The 21,275-nt window shown below is 35.4% G+C and overlaps 1 protein-coding gene across 1 annotated transcript; it reads right to left on the reverse strand.

Moving 5' to 3' along the window:
* Nucleotides 1–216: 216 nt before the first annotated feature.
* On the reverse strand, nt 217–15,415 carry fbxw2 (F-box and WD repeat domain containing 2). The gene is given in 7 exon segments (NM_001018165.1): nt 217–1,886; nt 2,088–2,257; nt 3,345–3,431; nt 3,554–3,687; nt 3,815–4,009; nt 9,593–10,102; nt 14,979–15,415. Coding segments are annotated over 6 exon segments (1,368 nt in total). The 5' UTR covers nt 10,083–10,102; nt 14,979–15,415; the 3' UTR covers nt 217–1,594.
* Between the last annotated feature and the right edge of the window lie 5,860 nt (nt 15,416–21,275).

Here is a 21,275-nt window from a genome sequence, read left to right on the forward strand (position 1 = left end):
TATCCTTCACCCCCTACTGGACGGATCAGCAACAACAGGTGTAAACAATGGTTCTAGAAACGCGTTCCAGCCTCTCCGTCGAGCGGGAACATACTTTTGAAATGATCAAAGTTCAGAACTTATACTTACGATTATCAATAGATGCGCATAAAACACAAAACATACAAGACACGTCATAAAAATGAAAAACATCCAATCAGAGTCAGAAAAGTCAACTTTTATAGTTAGCTACTGTCGTTTATTTGAGAGACAGCATGTTTTGTTATACAAACAACAGACCTGAATTCTGCTAGCGATGGACGGATGGCATTACTGTCTGTGAGGTTTGCATTTCAGTGAAGTAACACAACCAGTGCATACAGACGTCGTAACCCCCCAATGGTAATCATACTTTTACCCAGCATCTAAACTCTGAAGTAAGTGAGCAATACAGTGAAAATGCATTAAACTATCCACCCAAACACTCAGTCATCTGTTTTGATGGTTTGGGGAAGGAAAATAAAAAGTTAAATTGTTCTAATGTTCCAGTGGGATATACAGAACTACAGAAGCAGCTATATAAAGTGACAAAAGGCTGGCTAGCCCTGGATTATGCAAAAATAAGATCAGTCTTTAAAAATAAAGATTAAAAATGAACATTCAACGACTTTCACAAGAAACACTTTTGTGTGATCTAGTCTGGCTAAATAGTGGTAAGACTAACTCTTACAGTGTTGATTACATTAGGTTAAAAAAATAAGCATAAAACAGACTTTTCTCATTGAGGGAGGACTGAACTTCAAAATGTGACACGCTGTATATGCAAACGGTTAAGTGTTAAAACAAAGGCACATGACTAATAAACCGAATAAAAATTAAAAACCAAGGGTCAGTAACGGCGAGGACCTACATACAAAAGCCCATTTGACTCATTCAGACAGCATTTCATCAGAGCCTTTTTAAGACCCAGCAAAATGACCAACACAGATGTATGGGCTGCAATCCAGCGCCTATAGCCACACAGGTCTGCAAATTCAGTTTCTTCGAAAGGAAATCATAGATTTAAGGCAACATTTCTCTTTGTCCAAAAGAACTAAAGTTGCTGAAAAGGTAACACTTTAAACATTTAAAAAACAAACAACGTACTTCATTGTCAATCCTGGTGATTGTGCTATAAAACATGCCACCTCCCCTGCTCGTGCTTGCTGTGGAGCGATCTGCGCTCTGGTGGTGCAGTAGCATTTTAACAACTTTCACTGGTGTGAAAGCAAAAGCGACTCAACTCAAGTTCAGCGAGAAATCTCTCAAGTCTTTAACAAACAAAACCCTTGAATTGGATTCACATGATGGAGAAAAGCTACTGCCAATCTCCAGTGGTCTCCTTTTCTATGAGTGTTGAATGCATGGTTTGCAAGTAACTAGGAAAGAAAGTGAAGCAAGAGTGAATCCATAATGCGAATGGAAACAAAGTTGAGGAGGGGGAAACACTTTGGTCCATGCATTATCTAACGATGTTGGCTGTTTAGTTTAATGAAAAGCACCCTTTTTTCTTCTTTTTGCTGTCAAGTTCTGCCTGCTTTCAAAGCACAGGGCTAGTATTTGCCTCCTCCATGTCCTAGCCATTCTCTCTCCAGAGAACCAGATGAATGCTATGGTCAGGCATACTCGTGGCAAACACTAGGCCTGCATCATTCTTGCCATCCAGTCCATTGAGCCAGGAAGTGACGCCTGCTAAGAAACTAGAGCCACGTTTCGATTTACGGTAGGCTGGCAGTGGCCAGCGGCCCACAGTAACCTCAGTCCTCAAGTCCAGAACATAGAGATGGTGGTTGTCAAAGAGAAGAGCGAAAACCTCACCAAAACTAAGCAGAGAGAGGCTGGAGGGGTCCTGCTGTGGCTTGATGACTCTGAGAAGATCAATTCAATAAAACAATTTAGCTTATTTAATTAGTGAAATTAGTAAAAAAAAATTGCACAAATCCTTTTACATTTAATTTTACATCATGTTAATTATTTACTTAAAGATTCAAATGTAAAAATGTATATTAAAAGTTATGTCTCTAATATAAAATGAAGCTAATGTAAATGGACAGATGAAATGCATGAACCTGATGACATCAAAGCTTGCGAAGTCCCACTGGTATATGCCAAGGTCCGAACAACACACAATGTACCGGCCATCAAACTGTAATCGTGGCTGCAAGCAAACACTGCGGTCTTCTGACACGGATAGAGTTTTTAAGCACTTGCAGTTAATCTCACGGCCTATAGGCCACACCTACAGAGAAACAGAGACAAAAATCACATAAATACTGTGTCCTTACAAAGTCATCCTTTCATTATTCACCTTATTCTTCCTGTACAAGACCTCCGGTTTCATTCACTGCCATTTATTTTTTGACGTTAAAAACAGCTCATTATGCTGCTTGATGTTGCAAACTTATATTTTCTTATTATATTATTCTACTTGGTCTGTTTAGTCATGCAAACACTTGTTTGTAGAGTAAGTGGTTTGACAGTTTTCTGTTATTTAGTATTCCTAGTCATTTCTCCCAAAGGCGACTAAAGTGGAAATTCTACAACAATTGCAAAAACGAATGCACTTCTGCATTAAAGAATAAGGTCAATAGAGATATCGCAAAAATATTTGTTTTAATGGTGATAATATTTAAAAGCAAAACAAAAAAGAAAACATTGCTGTCATAGGATTAGTTGCACATCCAGTCACAGAAAACTCACAAATACAGGATTGCACATAACACTGGTTTCTGTGACAAATTTGAAAGCAAGATAGAATGGTGTAAGAGTTTTGGATACAGGAAGAAATAAAGAGCATTAAAGTTGTCAAGTAAATGCAAATATGTTTCATTGACTTTTTCACCAATGCATGAAACAGGGCTCAAATAGAAGTGACTCTTAAGATAAGCAGCTTTCTCTTGGACAACAACAAAATTGGGAGTAACAAAAACTGTTGCGCAATGAAATTCCAAGTAAAATGATTGGAGTTAGTCCATGGAAATTAAGAAAACAGCACTTAGAGATCCCATCTTCTGCAGTAAGTGCACATCAATATTTTTATGATTTTGTATAAAGCTTTTGATTATATATATATATATATATATATATATATATATATATATATATATATATATATATATGCGTAATTGTATATTTTTCTTTTCTTTATTTGTTTACAAATAAATTACAAATTAAAACGTTTCATGACATCTTGTTTTTTAAATATTCATTTTGACCATGTTACCAGGACTTTTAAGACACCTAACATTTATAAGTGCTAAACACCAATCTTAACCCTGAAGACCAGTCTGCAAAACACTTTGGTTCTTAAAAATGGCATGCATTACCTTTATTTCATATTTATCAACACTCAGTAGTATGTAGTCACCAGGACTGTGCATCATGGACTCCACTTGGCTTTTCTGAAGGTGCACCTAAGCCAGCACAGATGAAAAGCGAACAGTTACCACTGATCACCAACTCCTAAATAAAAAGCAGTTGAATAAAAACTACTATGTTTCGTTCCACAGTGAGATCTGGTTCATACGAGTCTTACCTTAGTGACCCACTCTGTGTGTCCAGTAAGAGTGTTGACACACGTTCCTGCAGAAAGGGACCATACTTTGACAGTGAAGTCTGCAGAGCCGCTGACCAGGGTGTCCAACTCATCATTGTAGTCTATGCTGAACACTGCAACAAAAGTCAATCTTTAAAATTCTGCTATTGATATGTTGTGACATAACCATAAACATGACACAAAAAAACAGAGAAGAAAAACAAAGGAATAATGATGTTACTTTGAGAGCCTGAAACCAACCTGCCCCAGTATGTCCTCGAAACTGCTGGATTTTGGCACCAGTGCTCCATTCCCAACATGCAATGGTGTTATCAAAAGACCCAGTCACCAGTTTCTGCTCATCAAATTTGACAGTGGCACAGGTGTGGGTCTGGATGCCATAGACACACTGGCCTGTGCGGACATCCCATAGTTTGGCTGACAGGTCATCAGAACCTGAGGGAAAATAATCAGTGTGATCAGTGTGACACTAAGCCTGATTTCTATTACTTGCTGATGCATTTATCACCAAATAAATAAATTCAATCAACAGTGTTGATGTAGTGCCAAATATATCCTTAATATGTAATGAACTCCTCCTCCAAACTGGAGATCAAATACTGAGCTCATTTACAGACGAATAGTAGTGACATTTTTTTACCCCAAAAAGGAAAACCCTTATGTTATTCTAAAAATGTGTTAATCTTCGGAATACTAACAATGATATTATTTATACAATTACAAAAGATATGTCAGTTGAGTGAAAGTCTATTTACACAGAAATAGACACCTATAAGATCAATAAAAATAAAAAAATCCAAGAGACTTGGAGGTTGCATTGGAGGTTGCATTTCCCAAAAGGATTGTAACTTAAGCAGCACTTCAAAAAATTTTGTAGATCTACTAGTGCTCTGTTGTGTTTGTTAAAGCCCTACGTGCATCCAAAGACAAAGTGATGAGAACAATCGGCAGATTACATGATTTATAGCCATAGGCGAGCACATATATAAATCTGTAGCTAATACATTTAAACAAGCAGCCTATATTTGCAATTCTGAAGGTTGAAAATTTTTTTTTACTATGTAAAACCCTTTTTTTGCAACATTTTGAAATATACTCATCTACAAATGCAGGGCTCAACAATAAGGACTGCCCGATGGCCCGGGGCCAGCGTGTGAGATGCTCGGGACAGTAGACAGGATCGTTACTGGCCCGATTGGGCCACTAATGCCATGTCACTATTAGTTTAATTTGCCTGTGACTATTTGTCAATTGCGTGCAAATACAGACAGAATACAGAAACCGTTTGTGTTTTTAAGCCTTCAAATGCTACCTTCTCGGTTCCTCTTATCTGATTGGATGTTGTGAGCATGTTATTTTTTTCCATAATAACCAGTACAGCTAAGAGACAGCAACATGGCGGCAACATCGAGTGATGATGCTAAACGAAAACATTTGTGTATAACGTCTTGGAACCAGACTTTTACGAGGGTACACCACGACTAAAAAAAAATGAAGTGATGTTTTGTCCAGTTTGCCGTTAGTTTGGCAGGTCAGTCATCTTTTGTTTTGCAAAAAAAATACCTGCACATTTTGCTACTTTTGTTTGCAAAACACTTTATAAACATTTTTTAATTATTTAAATTCTAGATTTACAAACATTTTGACATTTTTTTATTTATGGCTAAGAAATAGCTATTAACTTTTTTTTGGTGGGGCCAGTGACAATATTGGCAGGGCAAGTAAAAATCTGAACCACTGGTCCGATTGGGCCAGTAGAAAACAATCCTTAGCGTTGAACCCTGAAATCAATATAATCTATGATCTATCAATCTATAATTGGATGTGATGTCAAATCTTTATATAGAGTGTGATTATAATTTAAGTTTTTGTAATTTTTTGTAAGCTATTATGCTTTTTAAATTTAATTTATTTTATTTATTAATTTAAATTAAATAAAAAAGGTAGAAAACAAACAAAATAGAAACAAAATACAATAATAGAAATACGCATTAAACTAAATGACTCAAAAACAAAAAAAGAATAAAACTATTGAAATAAAATATGGTTGAAAGACTGTAAAAAAATAGCGATTAATAACTTTTAAAAAAAGATTTGCATGTATGTTCATAAAATGCATCCAAATACTGGACATTTTCTATTTAGAACTTTATTTTCTTTAACCTTAAGTTTCTTTTCGTGCCTTTTGTCTGCTGCTGGTAGGTGCTTTATATAGACCTGTCTTAATAGCTAACCCACAAGAGAAGGTTATATTTCAGCACTTTTTAAATGGACAGCAACTCCTAAGTAGCACATGGAACAAGTTCTGGCACGATCATGTTTAAGAAAAACATGTAACCTTGCACGTACACAATGCTCTTAAAAGCCAAGATACATCACAGCCCTGAGCAGTTTATTTTAGTCCAACCAAAAACATCTATAAATAACTGATTTATATTTGGCTTGCATTTACACATGAATACTGACCAGCAAGAAATGTTCACAGCATTAAATGTGCTCATGGAAGCTAAAGAATGCTTGTTTGACACAAGATCCAATAGACCCTTTTCACATTTCCGGGTTTCTCAGAAGCAGAAAATGTCACAGCTGGATAAACTTAAGAGTGGAGTGAATGGGAGAATACAACTAATTATTTTTTTTTAATCTATCCTAATTGCTGAAATAATAAAAGAAACATGTTACGATGGTGTTACAAAGACTTTCAGAAAAAGGCAATAAAATAAATAAAAACGATTTTTTTTTAATCGCAAAAAAAAAGCGATTAATTTTTGTAATTTGACACAAAGATAATATACTTCATTCATAAATGCATATGAACAATCATACAGTTTTTAAAAATCAAAATATTAAAAACCTTGGGATTTAAGATTATGATGACTGTTAAACGAGTCATAACAGGGTTGCAAAAAGGGTATATTCTTAATTCTTCAGTGTCATGCAGCACATTTGTGTTTCTGCAAGAACTAGGCAGATAATCCAAGTCTGTCTGAGCTTTTGGTAATGTCCACTGCTCAGAGCTTGTTTGTGAACTAAAGCAAAAATCTGTCCATTATATACAGCAATTATTTCTCTCCAGCAGACTTGAATTAAATCACCTGATTCCAATTAATTTGTTTTTGATCTCTCTACAAACATTTAGCATTTTTTTAAAGATCTGGTTAAATATACTTTCAAATGGACAGACAAAAACACTAAAACTGACTTTCATTTATACTCTGAAAGATAAATAAATTAATTTGGAATGACATGGGTGAGTCAATTTTGACAGTTTTAATTTAGGACTTTTAATGTTGGGATGTAATCAAAAGGAAGAGAGAATTTAGCATGTATTGCCATTTCACCTTCAATGGCTATCTTATGGCAAAAACATAGTGTTTTGATAAATAAACAGTTTATAAATAACAATTTTCTATTATAAATAGGTTTAAACCAATAAAAAGACATACATTCCGCCAAAAGTCTCCCACCTTTGACTTGTTCCAAACCAGTTTGATTTTTGTTCTTCTGTTGAATATTTTAAAGAATGCAGGAAACCTGTAACCATTGACTTTTATAGTATTTGTTGTTGTTGTTTTTTTCAACATAACAAAAAAAAAAAAAAACATCAAACTGGTTTGGAAAAACTTCATTACATGATGGTAGAATGTAACTTTTTGGGTGAACTATATCTTTATGTAACTGTGAAATGGAAAAGTCTTTTGTGACATGCTTACATTTGACCTCACATTTACATACAGAAGTGACTACATCTCATAATAGGTTTTCACATGTTGTCATTGATGATGTGCAAAATTCCTCTCCATAGAAATCGCTATCAGAAAATGTAAATGTTCATGTTTTGTGTTAATTATAATTGTTTACATCGGCCAAAATAAGAAATGCAGAACAGCTTTTATAGACTTCCAAAAGTTTTTGCCTCTGAAGTGGGGAGGAAAAGGTGGCATGTAACAAACATTTATTTAATACATCCGTGTGTACATATTTTATTTGAATGCTATAATTTGTTTGACAGCACCAATAAAGATTATATACAGGCCTAACTATGTGTATAAATATGTGCTATATAAAAATCAGATACAAACACCACCACTACATGTATACAAAATCGTGCCCTGCCATTTAATCGCTGCAATGAAATGTCTGTTTTGTTTTGCAATAATCCAAGTCTTTACTGGCGTTTTGGTAAAATAAACAACCATAACATTAACGTCTATATGTGCAGCAGCGGTGAATGTTTAAAAGTAAGTTCAATAACAGAACAAAAAAGAAATGCCCATGTGAGCAAAACTAGACAGTTATTCATGAGGAGCACTTTTCCCCTCTAAAATAATAATAATAATGTAGACAATGCATCCACCCTTTGTATGCGTTCACTGGTTATTTTGTGATGTCTGAATGATATCCGCATAGGGAAAAAAGTATAGTTATTTATAATAAACATGTTTTTGAACCAAGTGTATAATGTGTACAACTCTGTTAATGACTGCTACCGAATACTGTGGCACAGTAAACTGATAAACTGTAATAAACACTGTGACGTTAGTGTAAACTGTGATGCATTATTAGAATATATACAGAAATCAGAGTGAAATTCAATACCTTTCAAGACACTTTTTAAGGCTCTTTTCATTCATTTAAAGATCTTAAAACCTCTTAAGGTTTTCACCAGAAACACTGGCAAGATTAACTTAAAAGTATATTTACTAAATATTAATGTAACAAACCCAAAACTAAAACTTTATTCATATACTGAATAAAAATCTATTTAATCTAGCAAATTCAGCAGGTTGGCGCCTATAGAGGTGCAGAAATAATGGTGTTACTGCAGTAAACAAAGCAGCATGATGTCAAACCTAACAGGATTTTATTGATTTCATAAACTACACAGCATCCTGATATTGGCAGATTTAATTAAGGCAAACTTTAGCATTAAACTATACATTTTACAATCAAAAATATATAAAATTTGATACCATGCAAATAGCATTTAAGACTATTTAAGAGCCTTAAATTTCTCAACATTGATTTATCAACTTTTAATACTTTAAGACCCCGCCGACAAGCTGATGATGATATATAATTATAGTGTAGAAAACTGAAGCCTATTCAATAACTTGTTTATTTCTACAGTTGTGTCTTACCACAGCAACAATATAATTACTATGTCAGTTTAATTCAAATAATTATCTTTAGCATACTTCCAAATACTGCCATGATGCAATAATATATGGCACAATAAGTTTGATAACCAGTGACATGTATAGTAGCAATAAATACCAGAAGTATAACTACAAATACATAAAATAAATGCTTTTAAATTCAACATCATGGAGTAGTTTAGCATAAAAACTAAGTTTAAAACATGTTAAAAGTCGTGTAATGATTAAATATTGCTTTGCGCGTGTTGATTAGTGTCATTAAGCTTCGCCGGGTGTCGATGTCACTGCAGTGACATGCAGCGCAACACTGAGTGACAAAGGTCACTACACATGCCACTACCGAGTGACACATGACAGTGAAAACCGGACATGCCACCAGAAGTCTCACTACACTCCTTAGCATATGTGCCAGTGGGATCTGTACATCAGATGTTGTGTCACTTCATGTTAAAACGGCTTCTCCAAATACTATAGAATTTGCTATAGTATTTTTTTCATGCAATGTAATTGCTTACGCAGTATCTACCGCCTCAATGACAGGCAAATATAGTTCAGTAGAAAACTCGGCCCTCTTCAATGTACAAGGATCATGCCCAACACATGTGGCTATTTTCTATTTATATCTCTATTGATATAAATCGCAAAAACATGGAGTTTTCTCTATGTCTCTCATTCAGTTTTTTACTTGCTGCCTCTATCTGAATCACCAGAACCACATAATTGCAAACAACTGATTAAAAGAACCAGTCAGCATCCCACTTAGATCCTAATGAAAAATATTTTACAACAAAACAAAAGAAAACAAAAAAAAAAAGTCTTAACACAGCACCAAAGCAAAGACATCCTAATGGTAACGTACCTGTGCAGAGGAGCCCATCCCGGTAGTAAAGAGCATATACTCGAGCACTGTGTCCAATGAGAGAGCTGGTTTCAAACGCATCCTCCTCCCTCAGCTGCTTCATGCGCAGTTTGGCCTTCAGATATATTACCTTCCAGTGTCTAGCGTCCTGAATGGACTCATCGATGCGCCAGCCAAGGTCTCGACACACACTCTGCCACACTTCAGTACAGCCATTGATCACCTTATTCCACTGCTTGCACACTAGACAGCAGGTGAGCAGGGTCTGGGGGTCCAGCCAGCGCAGCAGGTAGAAGGCCAACTCTAACGGCAGCAGGCGCAGAAAATCCCGCTTGAGCAGTGCTTCCAGGCCATTGGACAGGTGTCGCAGCTGGGCGGCACCGCTCAGTGAGATGAGGTGGTCCAGGGTTTGGTTGCGCTGCTGGTCACTTAGCACCAGGAAGGAGGTGGAAACTGACTCCAGCCACCCCTCAAAAGCCACCTTCTCCATGGGCACATGAGGGCGTCTACCTGTTGACCGATACAATGACCAGGTTGAAGGGATTGTTCAATCAAAATGACAACTTGCTGTTAATTCACCTTTCTTTAATCAAAATTCGACACGGGTGACTTTTTTTTTCTCAGCAGAACATTAAGAAATAATCTCTGCCTAAACTGCAGTCCTTATTGATTCATAAAATAAAATATAAAAAATAAAATATAACAAATATATAAAATGAAAGTAACTGGCTACTAGAACTCTAAGAGTAAAGAAAAATGCACAGGCAAAACTAAACTAATGCCTGTGATTCCTGAACTACATATGAATTAAAATAGATCTGCATAATATTGGAAAAATCTGGCATTGCGATATCTATTAGCTATAGCTATTTAGTAGGGGTGCATGATTCTGGCTAAAATGTGAATCATTTACGATTTTCTCAAGATTCTGTAGATGTAAAATAAAGGTTAATATTGGTAGGCTATTATTATTATTTCTCAAACATATGGTAAAAAAGTAATAATAATAATAATAATAATAATAACAATAATAATAGGCCTGTGTGCGGGTCTACTGTTGGTTAAAATGCAAAGTTTTGTATAGTCATTATGGTGGACTTAATCAGACTTTCAACATGTCCTGTTTGTTAATTCACAGTAAAAGGATGACATCAGAATATATCTATTCATAATTCTGAAGTTAAATTATTATGTTTGAGACATGTGCTTGTCATTTGTCATAGACAGCATTATTATACCATTTGTTTTCACTGGTAAAATGAGACATTTGTCATTACCAGATTCCTTCTTGCATAATATTCAACATTATATATAGGCTAGAGTTGTTATACTGACACAGTAATCATTTGTTTTTATGCATAACACACTTTATGTTAGCTGTGGAAGAAAAAACATATCAAATGCTTGTCATAATTATCACTGTAAAATTAGTTATGATCATTTAAATGATGTGCACGTCGGTGGCTGTGGGTGCAAGTTCAAGCCCAAAATTGGCCTATTATGGTTACAGAATACGATCATCACTGAATTTGGTGTAACACCAGCTTCACTTTCACTTCCCCATCCAAATCATTCTTTCAGCGCGGCTCTCAAACAATCGCTCTGTGCAACAAACAGAATCGTTTTTACAACTTTAATACTTGTTATTCACAGCATATGTATGTTCTGTTCACTAAAGTAGCCGTGATTGATATGCACGCGCACGTTCTTGGAAATAAACAAACAGCTCATGGTCGCCTCATATGATTTCCCAGCCGCAAATGCATTACATTTAGACAGAAATAAGATTTCTGGGTGAATTATATCTTATAAATACAGTGTGTGACACTTTTAACACCATTTGAAGGTGTCCATGTTGCTGTGAAGACTTGTCCGTCCGCCTTTACTCCTCTCTCCTGAATATAATATTCTTTGGAATATATAATTAGCTGAATAGTAGAAAAGCTGAATTAATATCGTGTGTAGGGTCGAATCGAGATTGTGATCTTTTTTTGATTAATCCTGCAGCCCTACTATTTAGCTATATTTGGACATAGTTTTAGATTTTGTGGGGCAGTGCATCTACATAAAATATAATAAAACTAAATTCAAGCACAGATTCATAGATTAGAGCAAAAATACAGATAAAATAGACAGTCTTTTATGATTTTCTAGGGAGTCTATATGACTAAATATAAGACAGCATTGTATAATGTTTATCTCTCTTGAAGCTAGAAGCGTTTTGGTTTATTTGGCCTGAATGGTTTAATCTTTCATGAAATGCTTACTCACAGGCCTTGAAAACACATGCAGAAGATTCACTCCATTATAGTTCAACTTTGGAGGTGACTCCACAAATAACGTTAAAGCATGTGGCAGGGCTCGAAATTGCGACCATTTTGGTCGCATATGCGCCTGAAAATTTATCTATGCGACCTCATAATATATTTGGGCGCATTAGTGCGACTGCAGATAATGGTTGTAGTGCGACCTGTTTTGATTTTTTGTAAAAACGTGCTGAATCGCTCTTCCCTGCCGCTATATTGGTTCATATTAGCTGTCATTCACTCAAGGTATTTCGCTGTCAGATGACAGGGAAGGAGCTTTTATGACCACGGGAAATGCAAACGGCTGAAGAGTAAAAACTTAAAGCACACAGGTTTGCAAACCCTACCTAAAGTTGAGGCGCAGATAAAAGCGATCATGACACGTCACGTGGTGAATAATGATCCGCCAGCTGAGATCAATTGAGTACGCGCTTCTTGGAGAAGGTGCCCGAATCTCCATGCGTTGCGTTCACTGCGTGTTCAGCGCAAATGTCCACTAAAAGTCAAATCTAATACTGTACATATCATCGCCAAAGAAGCTCGCCTTTACTAAGTTTACACTGAAACTGCGGCTCAAACCAAAGACCGGTATTGCGCCGACGGTTAGCGCAAGAATCCTGCTCTGCCTGCTCATAAATTGGGTCGGCTGACTCGCCTGCTTTTCCACTAACACAGAAAAATGAAGATCAGCTCAGACTGAACCTTTAAATTGACACAAACTGAAACCAAAACTTTTAAAGAGTGATAGAAGCGAGACTTTACTTAATTTCTTTTGTCTATTCTTTTTTGAGGTGTATATATTTTTTTTATTTATTTACTGATGACTGCTTTGCAGCTTTCATCATTGAATTGAATGATTTATTATAATCTTTTGTTTGTTTTGTAGCAGAAATATTATTTATTAAATTGACATGCATATAAAAACAGCAGTACAAAATAAATTTCTTACTGCAATGCTTCATTTTTGTTTGATGCAAACTATACAATTATTTTTCATGAAGTAACAGACATTTTATAGCAGATAACATACATTCATGCACATTCAAGGCAGTATCATAATGAGAAATGGAATTCATTACTATTATTGTCATTTTTTATCATCATTAATATTCTATGGCGTAATTATTAGACATTCATTTTGGAATTATTGCACACAAATATCAATGTCTTCGCAGCATTAGTTAGATAGTTGTTTCTAGTTTTTGTCAGTCCTATTAATGTTGTTTTAAAATACAATAAATCCCTTAAAAAACAATTTGCAGCGGTGCTCATTCATTTTTGGTGGGTGCTCCTAAATTTTTTCTGGTGCTCCTAAAATTTTTTGGTGCTCCTAAATATTTGAAGTTGGGAGCACCGGTGCTACCAAGTAAAAAAGTTAATTTCGAGCCCTGATGTGGTAAAAAATGTTCAACTTCTTGCACTTGTTTTACTTCATAATGTAGGCAACATAGGCATTTCTTTTGTTTTGTCTCTGTGTGTGTTTTTTTCTCTTTACCCTTAAAGTGACAGATAGCAGCCATTGCCTTTTGTGAAAATCCAAGAATTAGGGCTGGGCTATTAATCGAAATCGACATTAAGAACCTATGATCGGTCTGATTTTTCCAGGTCAATGTTTTCAATTTTTTTCCCTACAATGTGTGAAGTCACGTGACCCAGCTCTGTTTAAACTTCTGCAGTGAGCACAGCGTATGGCCTGGTGCAGCCTTCACACGGTCACATAGCCCTCGCCGTAACTGATGCCCACGCTGACCTATCATAAAATGTAACTACATTGATTATTCAGCTTAGTAGCGTTCACTAGTGTGGGCGGCGCGGAGAAGGCAATTTTTTTTTTTAATTGTTCATTAACAGTAATCAAGTTAAAATCTACAATTAATCGAGATTTTGATTTTAAGCCAAATAACCCAGCCCTAGCAAGAAATCCTTAATATTTGACTAAAGAGGTCATCTAGATTCTTAATGACCTCAGGATTAAGAAATTAATTTGTAAATTAACCGCAAATTTCCAATTTGGAGTTTACAATTTGTTTCCATTCGAAAGAAAGAAAGAATGTACTTAGATTTGTATACATATTAAAGACTTTTGGGAACAGATTTGTGGAAGATTAAATCTTTTATTTACCACAAGACGTGACCTTCATCCTCAATTTTCAGTTAAGGACATTAATTTAAAGGGTTCAGCAAACAGTAAGTTGTTTAACCTCCTTACTTTATGCTGCCCATACAAATACATTTCTTAAATGAATATCCTACAAACCACAGTATACAACAGTATCAGAATGGCAGAGAGAGTATTTGATCTTTTGTCATTGGAATATATTACCCACAAACTAAGGAGAAAATGTATACCATTTATCAGATCTTCTCTGTAAGTATGTAGCTCCCAGGACATCAGGTACTATTTTGCAAAACCTTTGTAGATGAGCATTAAGCCTTGCTAATTAGTCTATGCTTGTATTATTAATACTTTGTGTATTTTTTTTTGTCTTCTTTTTGAGATGCAGTTTATGCTGTGATGATGATAATGTGATGCTGAGGACTTGTGATCTCTAGTCAGTGTCTGTTGTTTTGTTTTGTTAAAAGCAAAAAAGAGAGAGAAAAAAATAGCAGTTAAATTTTTAGTACAACATAACAACTTGTGTTTAGCATATCATCAAGCAGGACTTTTTAGATGTATCAAGAGTCCTAAAACTGTATATATTGCATTGATATTGCTTGGTGGCATATAACAAGATACTGATGCAACGTTAGTAACGTACTTGTTGTAGAGCCTGAATATTACTGTAAACGTATGATTGTGCCTCAAAGAGAAAAAGGTGAGATCTCCACGACGGATTGGCTGACATGTTAAAACAGCACTCTGCAGTTTACACAGAAAACATTGAGCTGAAATGAATATCTCTGCCTTTCAAACACACTTACCAAAAATCAGCTAGCATGCAGGCCAGACTTTTTCAAAAATCTATCTTATCAAGTTAATCTCAAAAACAGGCTCAGCCGCCATTCAATACAAGCATATCTTACAAACCCAACGTCATTAGCGAATACACAATAAAATAAAGCAGTGCAGAAGCACTCACCATTTCCAGTAGAATCAGTACGAGGAGAGCGCTAGTTAGCCGCGCTAGCTAACAGGTGTCAACTCAAATCGATATCGCTCTACAAAGGAGAAACTTTCGTTTTCACAGTCGAGTCATAATCTGAATTAGTCGGGTGACAATTAAAACATTAATCATGAACAAAAATGAGCAAATCTCCCCGTCAGCTGCCATTAATTAAACATCTAGAGTCCCACTCTAGCATTATTATATACAGTATGAATCTAACGGAAACGCTTTGACTCAGAAAATGTAATCGATCTATATTCGTTCACGGTTTACGACTGTATTATTCAACAATTTAATATCATACGTGAATTTAAAGCAAGTTCATTGCTGTTTTTTCTGTAGTTTTTTTTCCTCTGGAGTTAGCTGGCTAGGCTAAAAGGGAGCCTCCGTTAGCAATGAGGAATTACAGCGACAGGAAGTTGCGGGAAGAGCAATTTGACACGAGCGGGCGGAAGTCAGGGGGAGTGTCCACCGCCTGTCACTTTTCAAAACATGGCAATGATGGAGTTTAAGGTTCACAAATACTGTATGCAAAACTACCTAGCCTTTACGCATGTAACTTACATGCTTATAGATGCTTTAACATACTATTAGTTAAAAGTCAAGTAGATGTTGTTTATGTGGCGCGGCTCGTTTGATGGCCACCAGAGGGCGTATTATGTCAGCAAACTGAGCAGTTCGGTCATAAAAGACTGCTGGTCTGGGTGGCTAAAGGTTTGTCTTTTATATTTTTAGTAAAGCTTTTTATACGAACTAATCCATATAATAGTAACTAGTATGTCATATTGTTTAATTAATTATAAACTAAGATATATGCAATTAAATAAATCTGAATAAGTACGAGGCCATGTGCTAAGAAATGCATGACTGCAAAAATAAAAATTAAATAAATAATAAAAATATGATAACATTTTAATACAAAATGAAACTGATAACAATAAAACTGGCTCACTTGTTAGTGCTGTCACTTCACAGCAAGAAGTTTCGCTGGTTCGAGTCACGACTAGGCCAGTTGGCATTTCTGTGTAGTTTGCATCTTCTCCCCATGTTCACTTGGGTTTCCTCCGGGTGCTTCAGTTTCCCCCACAGTCCAAGCACATCAAGTCCAATCCGCTGTAGTGTATGTGTGTGAATGAGTGTGTATGGGTGTTTCCCAGAGATATGTTGCAGCTTGAAGGGCATCCGCTGCGTAAAACATATGCTGGATAAGTTGACGGTTCATTCCGCTTTGGCGACCCCAGATTAATAAAGGAACGAAGCCGAAAAGAAAATGAATGAATAAATGAGTGAAAACTGTATTTAACAAATGTTTTAACATTTTCTGAATAAGAACTTTTAAATTTTTCTTTATCCTTTTAAAAAAAGTAATGGCTAATTTAAAACTGTAAATATTTAGCTGATAATTTATACGTAATGCGTTCACACGGAAGTGTTTTTAGTTAAGCTAGTGTCTAAATTGTGAATGGCTGGGACAATGTTAAATGTTTCAAACTGTGTGCAAAATATAAAAAATAAAATTGTGTGTTCAGATTATATCACATACAAACAGTAAAAGTAATAGTTAGTTTGCAACTTGACCATTTAGAAACTGATGATAAATATAGGCAGCTCCGTTCCAGGTTCAGTTTTACATACAGTAGGCCTATAGGGGGTGGGCGGTATGCAATCAGGATTGCTCTGGGACAACTCTGTTGGTAAAATGGATTACAATAGGCATGGGATGATACTGTTTTCAAGGTATACTGCGGTTTGGAAAAGTCAAGGTTTTAAAACTGACAAAGTTTTCCGTTATACTGTTCCTAAGGTATGTGTACGTTATTTATTCAGGTTTTTATGTTTTTTTTTTGTTTTGTTTTGTTTTTTAGGACAACAGTCTCTCCAGCAAAACAAAAAAAGCAGAAGTCAATGATTTATTTTTAATTATTTAGCCTGACATGTTTACTGCTCCAAAATATCAGATATGTTCTTCAAAATAAAATATAGTGTGTTCTAAAGGGTTTTTTTTACACAGACATTTAAAAATAACTTTAGTGCAGTAATCACAATACCCTGAAATCGGGATATTTTTATCCAAGGTTATCATACCATCAAAATCATAGACCAGCCCATGCATACTCACAACACTATTTTTCTGCCTGTCCCTTCGTCCATCCATCTACTTACTAGGCCAGTGCATGTACAGTTGAAGTCAGAATTATTACCCCCCTTACATTTTTTTTCTTTTTTAAATATTTCCCAAATGATATTTAACAGAGCAAGGAAATTTTCACAGTATTTACGATAATATTTTTTCTTCTGGAGAAAGTCTTATTTGTTTTATTTTGGCTAGAATAAAAGTAGTTTTTATTTTTTTAAACACCATTTTAAGGACAAAATTATCAGCCCCTTTAAGCTGTATTTTTTTCCGATAGTCTACAGAACAAACCATCATTAAACAATAACTTGCCTAATTACCCTAACCTCACTAGTTAAACTATACCTAGTTAAGCCCTGACACTTTAAGCTGTATAGAAGTGTCTTGAAAAATATCTAGTTAAATATTATTTACTGTCATCATGGCAGAGATGAACTAAATAAGTTATTAGAAATGAGTTATTAAAACTGTTATGTTTAGAAATGTGCTGAAAATAATGACTTTTATAAATTTTTGCAACTACGACATTTTCTAGAATCGTCCTTTAAGGATGGCAGGATACGTCTTGATCTTTCTGACATGGAAAAACAATTGTATTCTTCATTCTCCCTCAAAGGGAAGATATATTTTTTTTACTCAATGTTATCCAATGAAGGGTGTTCTTCCTTTACCTCCTTGAAAGTTAAATGGGAGAAAGACTGTGGAACAAATTTTAGTGAAGAAGAATGGCTTTCTATCTGTTCTGGCATATTTTTCAAAGGGGCCACAATATCAAACCATGAGCAAAATTTTAAATTCTTTTACAGAACTTATTTAATGCCAGTTCGTTTAAATAAGATATTCCCTAATGTTTCTCAGTGTTGTTTTAAGTGCAAATCCAATGTTGGTACTGTGATGCATGTATTCTGGGACTGTGACATGATTAAGACATACTGGAAAGAAATTCACAAATTAGTTCAGAAGATTATAGGTAAACCTTTTGCTCTTTCTCCAGCTGTTTATCTTCTGAATTGTAAAACTGCTCTACAACTTAGTCATGGACTAGAATCTGTGTTACACTTTTGTACATATCTTGCAAGAAAATGTATTCTTTTGCTGTGGTCCTCTCCTAACATTCCTTCTGTCAATATGTGGATAAATCAGGTTGCCATTTTCTTACCCTTGGAAAAACTGACTTGTGTCTTGCGTCAGAAATCTGATGATTTCTGGCATATCTGGAATCCTCTATGGGAGTTTTTGGAGAATGTATCTTGATTTTTATTTAATTTTTATTTTAATTTATTAATTTTTTGTTAATTTTACCCTTCTCAAAAGACTTGAATTATTAGCAGATGGACAATTGTATAATAGATTGCCATATTATTGTATATGATGACATGAGACACCTATACCACTGTTCTGTCATTGTAAATCTTTAAATAAAAAAAAATAATAAAAAAATAAATAAAAAATAAATAAAAATAATAATAAAAAAAAGAAATGTGCTGAAAAAAAAATTCTCTCTGTTAAACAGAAATTGGGGAAAAAATAAACAGGGGGGGTAATACTTCTGACTTCAACTGTATATATGTGAGTGTAACTGTGAGCTGTAAAATCTGGAGTTTTCCATGTACAGCTCCAGCTGGATAGGCAAAGGGAACCAAAAACTATATCCCTGGAAAACAGAAGTCTGGAAAAAAGCTATGAAAAACAAAAAAGTGTGATAAATGTATGCATTTTTACAGTGATGCCATAGACGAGCAACTTTGGCTTTGCTTAAGAACTACTTTTTCATAGCTGTTAAGATCAATTTGATGACCTAAAGAACCTTTATTTCATTATAGAGAAACTTTTTATGGAATGAAACAGATGTTAAAGGTTCTTCAATAAATCATCAATGCCAACAAATATCTATTATTTAAGAGTTTTTTTTAGATAAAATAAGCCTAAATGGTTTAAGGCAGTTATATGTGTAGATAATAACAAAGTGAAGCACTACCAGTCAATAATGACAAGATGACTAAATTACTGTGAGTTTGAACACACACAGTAAAGGTATATATTGTATAAGCAGCATTCAGGGAGGAGTTTTAGTAAGAACGCTGCGCATCTGTTGAACAGAGATAGTGTCACTACTGCATGTAAACACAAAACAGTCCTACCAAGGCCAACTGATATCTACCACCTGCTGTTAACACCATGTCCACCGAGGCATGACATGACAGTAGCGAGGTGACCCAACATTCCACAGCCGAGGGCATCTGAGCCCAGCCAGCCCATTAAAATTGATGGACTGTCAGGTGAGGTATAGCTGAGCCCAGAACAGATAGTAAAAAGTGTAGATATCTGGAATGATCAGTCTGCATAGTTCACATATTGGGGAGAAGGAGCTCTAACAGGCAGCAGCAGTGTTTGTACTGAAGTCATGAAGTAATGTTTTGATAAAAAATAACCAGATACATTTTGATTTAATACAAAATATGTAGAATCGGTCAGACCAAATAATAAAAGGTCTCATTTATTCTCCATTTTCTAGTGCTTTTTGTTTTCTGTACCTGCTACCAGTATTCATTAGACGGATATTTTTTATGAGCAGAAACCAGTTGGTTGAACTGATTCAACAATGCCAGTGTTGCACTGTGTTATGCAAGCGGTGTGATTCTGTCTGCCAGCTTCAACTCTTCCATCTCCATGTTTGGTCCTTTCAGCCTGGAAATGAAATCTTTTCTTACGGCTCGTCCATTACACTGGTTTCAATTGAAGTGTAGAATGAGGACAGATGATGGAAGATAACAGCCAGGATATATTCTCAGTCTTTTAACTCAGTCATTCTGCACAGATTAGGCTGAGTAGAAAATGAGTTGTTCAATTTCTGATGATCAATGCTGAGGACATTTGTGCTATATTGTATTATTATGGAAAATGTCACAAAGATTGTTATGTTAAAATTAATGTTCAGACCAACTGAAATTACATTCTCTTCAGATCGATCACACATTGTGTTGATTCTCTCTCTTTCTCTGCACACAAATGAGACACTCAATTCCCTGCTATTTTAAAGCATAAGGTGGTGGTTAGTAGCTGTAATTTGCTGTAAATTGCCTCCCATTGTCCACAACAATAGTTTAAGACTTATGCATTTGTTTGTTTTTTTATTATAAAGATTTCTGAATATGTGTAACTCATTCATTCATTCATTCATTCATTCATTCATTCATTTACCTTTGGCCTAGTCTCTATTTCAGATGTTGCCACAGTGGAATGAACTGCCAACTATTTCGCCATATATGTTTTACGCAGCGGATGCCCTTACAGCCACAACCCAGTACTGGGAAACATACATACACACTCATTCACACACATACGCTATGTGCAAATTAGTTTAATTAACCTATAGCACATGTCGATGGACTGAAGGGGAAACCGGAGCACTCAGAAGAAACACACACCAACACAAGGAGAACATGCAAACTCCACACAGAAATGATGGGACTCGAACCAGTGACTTTCTTGCTGTAAGGTGACAGTGCTACCCACTGGGCCACTGTGTCTCTACAATTTGTAAAATATAATATAAATTGGCATAACTAGAAAAATGTACACTGATTTATATTATGACTTTATTTGTTAACATAACTTATCCAGGTCATAAAATCAATTTTTTGGAAATGGGCTACCCTGTAAATCTATAGTTGTTTATTAGGGCCCAAGCACCGAAGGTCTGTAGGCACCTATTGTCTCCATTCTGGTTTTTCTTCCTCTTCTCTGGGAGTCTATGGCAGCCCTATGAACCTTTTGTGGCATTGGCATTGGCACATAGATTCAATTCAATTCAATTCAATTCAGCTTTATTTGTATAGCGCTTTTACAATGTAGATTGTGTCAAAGCAGCTTCACATAAATGGTCATAGTAACTAGAACAGTGTGGTTCAGGTTTTAGTGTTTAAGTTCAGTTCAGTTCAGTTTAGCTCAGTTCAGTGTGATTTAATCATTACTGAGAGTTCAAACACTGAAGAGCCAATGCGTAGCTCTACTCGATGCGTAGCTCTACAGAGGAGTCTGAATTTCAGTCACAACAAATTTAGACTCTCCAACTCAATCTATCTAGCGCCACCACTTGTCCAAAGTTTTACTTATGTTTATTGAACTAACTTTTG

This window comes from Danio rerio, chromosome 5, assembly GCF_052040795.2.
Source record: "Danio rerio strain M-AB ecotype USA chromosome 5, GRCz13ab, whole genome shotgun sequence".
NCBI lineage: Eukaryota > Metazoa > Chordata > Actinopteri > Cypriniformes > Danionidae > Danio > Danio rerio.